Source organism: Heterodontus francisci, chromosome 13 (genome assembly GCF_036365525.1).
Source record: "Heterodontus francisci isolate sHetFra1 chromosome 13, sHetFra1.hap1, whole genome shotgun sequence".
Classification (NCBI taxonomy): domain Eukaryota; kingdom Metazoa; phylum Chordata; class Chondrichthyes; order Heterodontiformes; family Heterodontidae; genus Heterodontus; species Heterodontus francisci.
The window spans coordinates 119,475,344-119,487,023 of record NC_090383.1 but is presented as its reverse complement, the minus strand read 5'-3'; the positions used below and the strand labels follow the sequence as shown (position 1 = coordinate 119,487,023).

The 11,680-nt window shown below is 43.7% G+C and overlaps 1 protein-coding gene across 2 annotated transcripts in view; it reads left to right on the top strand.

The window, feature by feature from the left end:
* Positions 1-1,066: 1,066 nt before the first annotated feature.
* The window catches only part of phactr2 (phosphatase and actin regulator 2), a 193,177-nt gene continuing 182,563 nt past the window's right edge, over positions 1,067-11,680 (top strand). For both annotated transcript variants that reach the window (XM_068045586.1, XM_068045584.1), the window contains exon 1: positions 1,067-1,206. In XM_068045586.1, coding sequence (XP_067901687.1) covers positions 1,110-1,206 — 97 coding nt within the window. In that variant the 5' untranslated portion in view covers positions 1,067-1,109. The remainder of the gene's footprint in view (positions 1,207-11,680) is intronic.

The following is an 11,680-nucleotide window of genomic DNA, read 5'->3' as shown; positions in this document are numbered from 1 at the left end:
GGACACAATCTCAGAATAGGGGGTAGACATTTAAGACTGAGATGAGGAGGAATTTCTTTACTCAGATTCGATAGATTCTGGAGCGGTTCCTGAAGATTGAAAGGTTGTAAATGTCACCCCACTATTTTAGAAGGGAGGGAGAGAGAAAACAGGAATTACAGACCTGTTAGCCTTACATCAGTCATTGGGAAAATGCTGGAATCTATTCTAAAGGATGTGATAAACAGATACTTGGATAATAATGATCTAATTGGGCATGGTCAACATGGATTTATGAATGTGAAATCATGTTTGATGAACCTGTTGGAGTTTTTTGACGATGTTACGAACAGAATTCGATGAGCTGAAAGGCCTACTCCTGCTCCAATATTCCTATGGTGAATCTTTGGAATTCTCTATCCCAGAGGGCTGTGGAAGCTCAATCATTGCGCATGTTCAAGACAGAAATCGATAGATATCTGGATACTAATGATATTGAAGGATATGGGGATAGTGGGGAAAAATGGCGTCGAGATAGATAATCAGCCATGATCTGGTTGAATGGCAGAGCAGACTCGGCAGGCTGAATGGCCTACTCCTGCTCCTATTTCCTATGATCTATGTTCTTACACTTTACCTTGAGCCACTGCAGTCTATGTGGTGAAGGTGCTCCCAGTGCTTTTAGGTGGGGAATATGAGGATAAAAGCTTCCGCGCAGTCCCCACTTGTAGCTAGGTCTGAAATGGAATGAGTGTGGTACAGTCTCAAAGTCATCCCTCACAGGGGTAAATCACAAAACGTCCAACAGTGAGATACCAGACAACTGCACAGCTGCTTTTATCTTGGCCTTATCGTGAGTGTTACTGTTTCAGCTTTTCAATCTGGAACTCTTTCTCCCACAAGTCTGTGAATGCTGGGTCAATTGTTCTTAAGTTCCTTGTGGCAAACCCATAAAATAAGAGTCAGTGCAAAAAAAAAATCCTTGTTGAGTTTAAATAAGGAGTGGGCGGTGCTACAGGAAGACTGTGTGGAGAGGTGCAGCACTTTGACGGCTGCTCTGGTTAGTGTTTGCCTGCAAACAGTGAGTGAGTTCTCCATCCAAGGTGACTCTCACCTCTTGGGAGCTGCACATGTCCACTCAGGCCCCCTTCTTGCAGCTTCGAGGCCGTTCCAAGAGTGACAGCTCGGCCCCAAGCCGGCAGCAGGCATGCAACCACCTGGGCTCAGGTAAATGACAGCGCGAGAGAGAGAGAGAGAGAGAGAGAGACAAATATGTAACAGCAACAATGAGCCCAATTTTAACTCTGTCTGAGTGAATGGGTTTATATTTTAATGAATTAAAATCGGGCCAATGTATCCAGTTGTAACAGAGTAAATGTAAACTGTATTATTGTTCAAAGGAATGAAGTGAAAATGATTACATTTCATATCCAGTTTTTATCTCAGCTATACGAGCTCCTCCTGCCCACATTGTGCATAAAGTTTACCAGAATTATAAGTTCTAATAATTGAGGCATTGATTTTTCATTTTTGTATTTGTACAGTCACACAGTTTAGCATTTTTTAAAACTGCTTTGTCCAATGGAAATATAAACTCATTCACATATGCACTAAAACCTGTTCAAACTATTTTTAATTAACCACGGTGGGGTAGGGATGTGGAAGTGTTGTTTATAGACAAAAACTGGGGCTCTGGTTTCCTGCCTCATTACTTCTGTAATTTGCTTTTCTTTTTAACCACTTTGCACAGATGCTCCTGATCTCTGTCCTTTGTCAATTCTGCAGGGTTTTTATTTAACGGTGAACACTTGCTACTTTTCAGACATGTACTGCCTGTTCAGAGTCTTTTGAGCAGTTTTGTGAGAGCTGATAATACTGTTTAAATGCATGCAAATTTTAAGAAAACAAAATTTTTAGCATATGCAATTTTTTCATTTATTTTTAATTATCTACTTAAAAGATCTTGCCCATGTTGGATTCTGTAATAAGCAACAAATTGAATTTATATAGCACCTTTTTAAAGTAGAAAAGGGTCCTAAGGTCCTTCAAGAGGTTCAATCAAGTAACAATGGATGTAGACTCAAAGAAGGAGATATTAGGAGGGGCGATTAAAAGCTTGGACAAAGATCTGAGCTTTAAGTAGGGTCTTAAAGGAGGAGGAGAGAGAGGGCAGAGGCGTTAAGGCATGGAATTCCAGAGTTTAGGGCTTTGGCAGCTGAAGGTCCAATGGTGCTGTAAATAAAATTGGGAATGCATCAGCATCTAGGATTAGGGGAACGCTGAGAACTCAGAGGGTTTTGAGTTGGAGGAGGTTACAGATATGGGGAGGGAATGAAGCTGTTGAGGGAGTTAAAGATTAAAAAGTTCTTGAGGATGTTGGTAACACTGGCAAAATGGCATTTATTGCCCAACCCTAGTTCCCCTGGGAGCACTATTTTTATTCTTTCATGGGATGTGGGTTTGTTTTTTTAGCAAGGTCTGCATTTGTTGCCCATCCCTAATTGCCCTTGAACTGAGTGGTTTGCTGGGCCATTTCAGAGGGCATTTTAAGAGTCAACCACATCACTGTGGATCTGGAGTCACATGTCGGCCAGACCAGGTAAGGATGGCAGATTTCCTTCCCTAAAGGACATTAAGTGAACCAGATGTGTTTTTATGACAATCAATGATAGTTTCATGGCCCTATTACTGAGAATAGCTTTCAATTCTAGATTTTTAAATAAATTAATTGAACTTATTCATTAATTGTATTTAAATTTCATCTGCTGCCATGGTGGGATTTGAACCCATGTCCTCAGGGAATTGTCCTGGCCTCTGGATTACTAGTTCAGTGACATTACCACTACGTCACTGTCTTCCCCCTGAAAATCAATCAAACACTGTGGACTGGAGTCACATGTAGGTTAGGCAGGTCATGGTGGAGTGGCAGGTTCCCTTCACCGAAGGATATTCACGAATCACTTGGGTTTTTATGTCAATTCAGCTGTTTCTTCACCGCCTCCCCCTTCTCCCCCCCCCCCCCCCCCCCATGGTTTCCATGGTAGGAACTGACTTCCCAACTTCAGTGAGGCTAGTTCAGTATCAAGTACATAACACGACTGACAAGGCAAACATCCCTACACCTTCCCTCAGCATCTGAAAAGAGAGGTTAAAGGTTTTGGGGGGGGTTTGGGGGGGAACCTCTCATCCCAAAACATTTACCTGTCTGCTCTTAGCTATTGTCAGACCAGCTGTGGCTGTCCTGCCTTCCATGATTAATATTAAAGAAATTCACTGATGTACTTTGGAGAGTATTTTAGATGGCTCCAGTTCCTGGTGCAGCTCATTCTGTAAACTGGGTGATTTATATTTTTAAGCAGACAAATATCTTGGCTTTAGCGTCATGTTCAGATATCCTCTTCGACCTTTGCAGTTGTGACACAACATGCTCAAGGATAAATTAATCTTCACAGCAAAGGTCATGGTCAGAACTGCAAAAATGAGGCCCAGGTGGAAATTCCCTGATGTTTGTTCAATTGCGCTGTGCTGACTCTCTTTGCAGCTTTTAAAATGTGGGTGTACTTTTCTTTTTTCTCTCCCCTAACTTATGTCATTGGTTTTGTTTTGTATGAATCAGGAATAAACAGTTAATAAATGTGAAGTTGCAATGTGTTGCCCTTTTTAATACATCTATTAAGACATGTCACTCAGACGACAGTGCCCTTCAATATTTCAGTTTTGGAAGCTTCCCTGTGTCTCAGTCCCCACAGGATGTATTAGTGTGTTAGCACCAGTCTGAAACCACTTCAGCTAGGAACTGGGTCACAAGTAGTGTGACATGACCAGGCTTCTGGAGCAAAAGTCAAGTTGGGAAGAAAAGTGCCAATTGAACTATAAAGCAAGTATCTTAATACAAGAGAAAAACAAGAAATGCTGGAAAGGCTGGAAGAAGGGTCACTGACCTGAAACGTTAACTCTGCTTCTCTCTCCACAGATGCTGCCAGACCTGCTGAGTGTTTCCAGCATTTCTTGTTTTTATTTAGATTTCCAGCATTTGCAGTATTTTGCTTTTATCTTAACACGAGGTGTTTAGACACCTGACAGTGTTGCATGAAAAACTGGCCAGAAGTAATTTGGGAAAAAGCCTCTGTATTATCCACACCTAGTGAGAGACATGGACCTCAGCTCCCATGCGAGTCATAACATGTCAGGACAACAGATGGCGTTTATACAGTGCATTTTAACTTAGTCAAATGTCCCATGGTGCTTAATTGGAGCGTTATCAAACACAATTTGTCACTGAGCCACATAATGAAATATTAGGACAGGTGACCAAAAGCTTGGTCAAAGAGGTAGGTTTTAAGGAGGAGGGTAGAGGTAGAGAGATGGAGAGGTTTCAGGAGTGAATTCCACAGCTTGGGGTTCAGACAGCTGATGGGACGGCCACCAATGATTGGGTGTTGGAAATCAGGGATGCTGTAGAGGCCAGAGTTCGAGGGACATAAAGATGTCAGAGGGTTGTAGGGCTGGAGGAGGTTACAGAGATAGGGAGGGGCGAGGCCATTGAAGGATTTGAACATAGGGATGAGAATTTTAAATGAAACTACAATGTTTCCTCTTGATGCTACATGTGAATAAAAGGTCAGCACGCCAGTGAATTCAATTTTCTCTGCCCTTTACCAATATTTTGGTAAGATTTCTGCTGCTTATAGTGAACTTGTAAACTGTGTTTGAAGATTGGTCTGGTGGTGGGTCAGTGTAGATACTGACTGCTTGGGTTGAATGCCCTGATTCCATGCTGTAACTTGAGTTTACAATTGCATTTTATATTGCGAACTGTTGGAGTCTTCCCCGATTTTGGTCTGAGTATACCACTGGTTAGTTTTCCTTTCACATTCCCCTCACCACATTAATATTTATCATAGTTCCAATTACTTTTAATGGCCTGTGCTGAGCAATATGTTCTGTGGGTCAAAGTCCATTTTTGTGCCTTGTTACAAGAATAGGTGATGACTTCGTCAGGTGCCTCTATAGATTTTTGACGTTCACCGGTTTGGGCCATATGATTACATGATTAATGTCAGATGAAGTTTAGGGAGTTTCCATGTAATCCATGCCTTTGTTACCTCTGGATGTGACTATGCCAACGCACTCTTGGCTGGCCTCCCACATTTTATTCTCCATAACCTTGAGGTCATCCAAAATTTTGCTGCCATGTCCTAACTGGTTTCAAGTCCTATTTATCTATCACCCCTGTGCTCAATGAACTACATTGGCTGCCAGTTAATGGCGCAGTTTTAAAATTTTCGTCGTTGTTTTCAAATACCTTCATGGTATCTCCCCTCCCTATCTCTGTAACCTTCTCCAGCCCGACAACCCTCTGAGCTCTCTGCGATTCTCTAGTTCTGGCCTTTTGAACATCTCTGATTTTAATCGCTCCACCATTAGCAGCCGTGCCTTCAGCTGCCTGGACCCTAAACTCTGGAATTCCCTCCGTAAACATCTCCACTTCTCTTTCTGCCTTCAAATGGCTCCTTAAAACCTGCCTCTTTGATCAAGCTTTCAGTCATCTGCGCCAATGTCTTTATGTGGCTCAGTGTCAAATTTTGTTTTTGTAATGCTTCTGTGTAGAGCCTTGAGATGTTTCATTATGTTAAAGGTGCTATATAAGTGCAAGTTGTTGTTGTTGTAATTACTATTGCTCAATATTAAAGGTTATTTTGGTGCAGTGAGTTATTAATAGTTCAGATTCTGCGTAACAGAAATAGGAGGGGCTGCCTTTTTGAACAATCCGTAACAATTACACTAGGTTAATAGGGAACAGTGGCATGGTAATTATGTTACTGGATTAGTAATCCAGAGGCTTGGACTAGTGATCTGGAAATAGAAGTTCAAATCCCACTATGGAAGCTGAGGAATTTAATTTCAGTTAATTAAGTAAATCTGGAATAAAAAAACTAGGGTGAAATTTTAGGCTCTCCACCGTGACGGGTTTGGAGGCGGGGAAACCGTAAAATCGGGTGGGATGGTAATTGGGGGGCGGGGACCCTGTCACAATCCTGCCTCCACCAAAATTTAATCCGGAGTGGGAAGGCCTGTGAACGGCCTTCCTGCCCCACCACCAATTGAGGCCTTTAACTGGGCAATTAACCCCTAATTAAGGACCTCTTCCTGCCACAGCCGTAATTACCCGTGCGGAGGGCATCCCTGTCACCACAGGGGAAACAAAAAACCCGGCGGGCTGCTTCCCAGCCACATTGCGGGGGTGGGGGGGCGGTTCCCTCGTTCAAAGGCACAGTGCCTGAACAAGGGACCTGGCATCGGGAAGGGGGGGTCCGCTGAAGGCCACCCCCCTGCCCTTGCTGCTGACACCCTACCCCACCCTCCTCCGCGACCCCCACCCCGCGCGACCCCTCCCGCCCTGACCTACCTTGATCCCGGTTCTAGCGCTGCTCCTCAGTGTCTGGTCATTGCAGCTATATCAGCAGTCACTGTCTCCACGGTGGAGCTGCAGCTACTGGTCTCTGATTGGCCCACAGCTCTGCAAGGTCGGGACATCCAGCAGCTGGGTCCTAAATCGTACGGAAGGCCCACCGCTGTCCATTTAAGTGCCTGGTTGGCACTAAATTCAGTGGGTCTTCCATTCAAGAGCCAATGCGGGGATCTCAATGTTAGTTTCCCCGACATCAAGACCCCCGCTGCCAGCACAAATTTCCACCCCTGGTCTTGGTAATGGTGACCATGAAACTACTGAATTGTCATTAAAAAAACCCATTTGATTCACTTATTTCCTTTAGGGATGGAAATCTGCCGTCCTTACCCGGTCTGGCCTACATATGACTCCAGACACACAGCAATGTAGTTGACTCTTAACTGCCTCCTGAAATGGTCTAGCAAGCCATTCAGTTGTCAAGAAGGAGGCTCACCACCACCCGCTCAAAGGCAATTAGGGATGAGCAATAAATGCTGGCCTTACCGTGACACCCACATCCCATGAATGAATTGAAGAAAGGTTGCCCCAGTGTTATCGATAAACCAAATTGACATTTGGCCTTTTTTTAAACGGGACCCAACTGATAAAAAGTAACTCAAATATACATTGAACAAAAGAAACCTCATAAAACTAAATTGTAGTGATATTATGGATGTCTATAAACCAGTCCTCTGCCTGCAGTGACCACTGAACCACCAGGGAAGGTCTGTTAGCTGCCCATGACACCTCAAGAGCAGACTTTGAGTTACATGTGATGTGTTGGAGCTGTGGGATCCATCCCATTATATCAACCAGAGTATTGTAAAGCAGAAAGCACTTTTATCTCTGAGTCAGAAAGTCATGGCATTAAAAACCATATTCTAGAGCATTGAGCCCATAATGAAGGCTAATACGTCAGTGCAGTACTGCACTGTTGGAGGTGTTGTCTTACGGATGAGACATTAAACCGAGGCCCCATCTACCCTCTTAGGTGGATGTAGAAGATCTCATGGCACTATCTTGAAGAAGAGAAGGGGAGCTCCCCCCAGTCTCCTGGCCAATATTATCCCTCAATCAACATCTAGAACAGATTATTACATTGCTCCTTGTGAGAGCTTATTGTCTGTACATTGTTTGCTGCGTTTCCGACATTACACCAGGGACTACACTTCAAAAGTATTCATTGGCACATTAGGATAGCCTGCTGTTTGATGGGTGTCAGCTATAGCTCAGTTGCTGGCACTCTCACCTCTGAGTTGCAAGGTTCTGGGTTTAAGTCCCCGTTCCAAGACTTGTGCAAAAAAGCCAAGGCTGATGCTGCAGTGTAATACTGAGGGAGTGTTCCACTGTTGCAGGTGCTGTGTTTCAGGTGAGATGTTAAACTGAGGCCCTACTGCCTCAGTATAAGATCAGCTATGATCTATTTGAATGGCGAAGCAGATACAAAGGGGCAAAATGCCTATTCCAGCTCCTATTTTATATATTCTTTTGCAGTACAAGTCAATTGAGACATGATGTGTAGTGACTGTAACATGCTTTAATGACTTTGGACGTATGGGGCTGGATCTTGTGTAGGAGGCGGGGCTTCCAGCACCAAACCGAAAAGGCAGGGCAAATTCCGCCTCTGCATTTTCGTGGCCCCCCCTGGAGCAATCCTCTGGTGTTCCTCAATTAAAGATTCTCGAGCCGGGATCCCCATCCCTTTAAAGACAGGGATCGCACCTCCATGAGCTGCTGGACAATCAGATGCTCTGTGCAATACTCCATGGCACCCTGCCCCCCACCTCCCGGCCTCCTTCCCCGCCTCAAATACAGAGCAGGCTTGCTCCACACTTTGCCATTAATCTGCTAATGCAGAGCTAAACAAAGATTGAAACCAAAGTGTTCTAGTGTCATCTGCTTAAATTTAATTGCATTGCAACAGGATTTATTATTTGAAAGTGGAGGAGGACACAAGATGCAGAATGAAATTGTCCGTTTATGGTCACTTTTTAATCTTGTGTATCCACCACTGTCTGCAGAGCAGTGGAAAATATCTTGTTCAGCGATGAAGCAGATACAAAGGGCCAAAATACCTATTCCAGGGGGGGGCATAAATCCCGACCCTCATGTTTTCTAACAAAATCTTGTCTGTTGTAGATTAATTGATAAGCGTGGTTGCTAAGATTAGTCAACAACTCCATTATCATTATGTTATGTGCCTACCAGCACAGTAGACAGACTAGATGGACCTTGATTTTTTTTTGTCCAGAAATCTCGATGTTACTTTGCCTAAGCGACTTCAGTGTCAACAGGATATTCATCTGCAAGGGACATAGCAGCTGAATCCACCCTTGTCCTCACCTGGATAGGCAGCAGGAACAAGAGCCCTGACCTTTGATTCCCTCCTTAGCCTAGGGACATGGAAACTGCTTGTAGCACAATAGCTAAAATCACTCAGTACAGGCCGAAACTGAGCCTGGCACTTTCCTAGTCTGTCTCGCTCAGCTACTTGCTGGCTTAGCCAACTCGGTCACCATGGATCCCTGAATTCCCATCAGTGCTTGTTATGTGTCTAGTGATTAAAAAGAGTGTCATTTTGATTCTTCCTTCTGCACCATGGAAAGGTACCTAGTATTTACTTGTTGTATCTCACCCCGACCCTTTGTGGGATGGCTATAATCAGACACAATGGTGTGTCCCTGCTTTGAAGGCCAGTGATTCATAAACCAACTTGCCACGCTGTTGCATTGCCGTGATTGGTCCCTGCTGTAAAGCTGTTGTTGCTTATGTTTGTAGGTCAGGTGATCATTTTTAACAGGCTTGATTTAGTTAAGACTTTATGCAACAAAGAAGCTGGTAGAACGTGTTGGATGTTTTCTATCAAAATCTTGTCTGGATATTTTCCACTGCTCTGCAGACAGTGGTGGATACACAAGATTAAAAAGTGACCATAAACGGACAATTTCATTCTGCATCTCGTGTCCTCCTCCACTTTCAAATAATAAATCCTGTTACAACGCAATTAAATTTAAGCAGTTGACACTAGAACACTTTGGTTTCAATCTTTGTTTAGCTCTGCATTTGCAGATTAATGGCAAAGCGTGGAGCAAGCCTGCTCTGTTTTTGATATCTTTCTCTGGTCTCCGTAAACTGGAATTGGAGAGAGGTCATGTTCCCCATCCCCTGATTCTGAGACAGATTGGTGCTAAAGGACTGGGGATGGAAATACTGAATCCCATTCCAGGAACCTGAGCACATAACTCCCTCCCAGTGCAATAGTGAGGGAGTGCTGTACCGACGGATGTGCTGTCTTTCAGATGAAATGTTAAACTGAGGTCTCCGTCAGCTTTCTCAGGTGGATGTAAAAGATCCCACAGCACTATTTTGAAGAAGAGCAGGGGAGTTCTCCCTGGTGTCCCGGCCAATATTTATCCCTCAACCAACATCACTAAAAAAACAAATTATCTGGTCATTTAACTCATTGCTGTTTGTGGGATCTTGCTGTGTACAAATTGACTGCCGCATTTCCTACATTACAAAGGTAACTACAGCTCAAAGGTATTTCAATGGCTGTAAAGCAATGTAGGACATCCTGAAGTTGTGACAGGCACTATATAAATGCAGTAGTCACTTTTTCTCTTTCTCTTTCTCTCTCTCTCTCTCTCTCTGACTTTGCCTTCCCCCTCCCCCATTCTCCCTTCCCCCCTTCCAATCTTGCCCCCTCCCCCCCCACCCCCACCACCGCCTTTGGTCATGAAAGGCAATCTATAAAAGCATGTCTTTCTTTCTTTCTCTGTCTCCTTCACTCTCCTTTCTGGGACAGTTAAAATTTGGGATATGTTGTGATATGTCATGCATGTGTTCTGAGGTTGTTCTTGCTTCACAATATTTAGTTTATATTGGCACTCTGCTTCAATGTTGTCAAGGTGTGAATGTCTTTTACTAGCCTGCTGTCTTCAGTCTTCATTTGCTGTAGCAAAATTGGAATTGCTGAGATGGTGGGAAAGAAGCTTGTGTATCCATTCTGTTGCCCAACAAGGGAGGAGGGGCATCTGCAATTAAGCTGTGGGTGGGCGAATACTGAATGCAAAATGGTCCAACACTAAGTGTCCAAGGTTATTGAGCCATGAGCCAACATTCAACCCTGCTGTCTCTAATAATCCATTATAATCAGATACCGTAGGAAACATGATTTCATTTTCTTTTAAACAAACACTGGCCATGATATGGCCACAAAAAGCAATCAGACAGGCTAATGGGGTGTTGACATTAATCTCAAGGGGACTGGAATACAAAGGGGAAGAAGTGATGCTTCAGTTATATAGGCTCTTGGTCAGACCACACCTCGGTATTTTCCGTTCTGGGCACTACAACTCAGGAAGTATATACTGACCTTGAAGGAAGTGCAGTGCAGAATCACCAGGAAGATTCCAGGGATAAAAGGGTTAAATTATGAGGCAGGATGTATAAATCAGGCTTGAATTCCCATGAGTTTAGAAAATTGAAGGGTCAAGTGATCAAGGAGTTGATAGGCTAAATGCAGAGAAACTGTTTGCTCTGGGGAATCAACAGCAAGGGGACAAAATAAAAATAGAGCTAGGCCTTTAAGGAGTGGAATTAGAAAGCAGCTTTTCACACAAGCCTGGTGGAAATCTAGAACTTTCTCCCCCAGAAAGCTGTGGATGCATGGGGTCAACTGGAGCTGCCAGGATTTCATGATCAAATTGTATTTTTGTTGGGACAGCGTTTCGAGGGATATGGAGCAAAGATGGGTCAATGGAGTTAATGTTTAGATCAGCCATGACCAAATTGAATGGTGGAACAGGCTGGAGGGACTGAATGTCTGAGTCCTGTTCCTATGTCCCGATTGGGAGGGGGAGAGAATGGGGAATATCCAATGGTTTATTTTCCCCACTTTTTCCCCTCCCATCCAGGAGAAGACATGGACACCCTTAATCCATTTGGAAGATGGTCTTGGATTGGCCATTCTGATTGTTTCTGGCAAAAGAATCATTTAGAGAAGTTGCATCTACAATCAAAATGTCGAATGGCATCATCAAATAGATTTTTAGAATGTATACTTTTCCAAAAAACCTCGCAAAGTATCTGACAGTATGTCCTAGAATCTTGCAGCACATGAGGAGGTCATTCAGCCCATTGCGCCTGTGCTAGCTTTCTGAAAGAACTGTCCAATTAGGATCCACTCCCCCTCTGCTCTTTCCCCATGACCCTGACGATTTTTCCTTTTCAAGTATATATCAATAATAT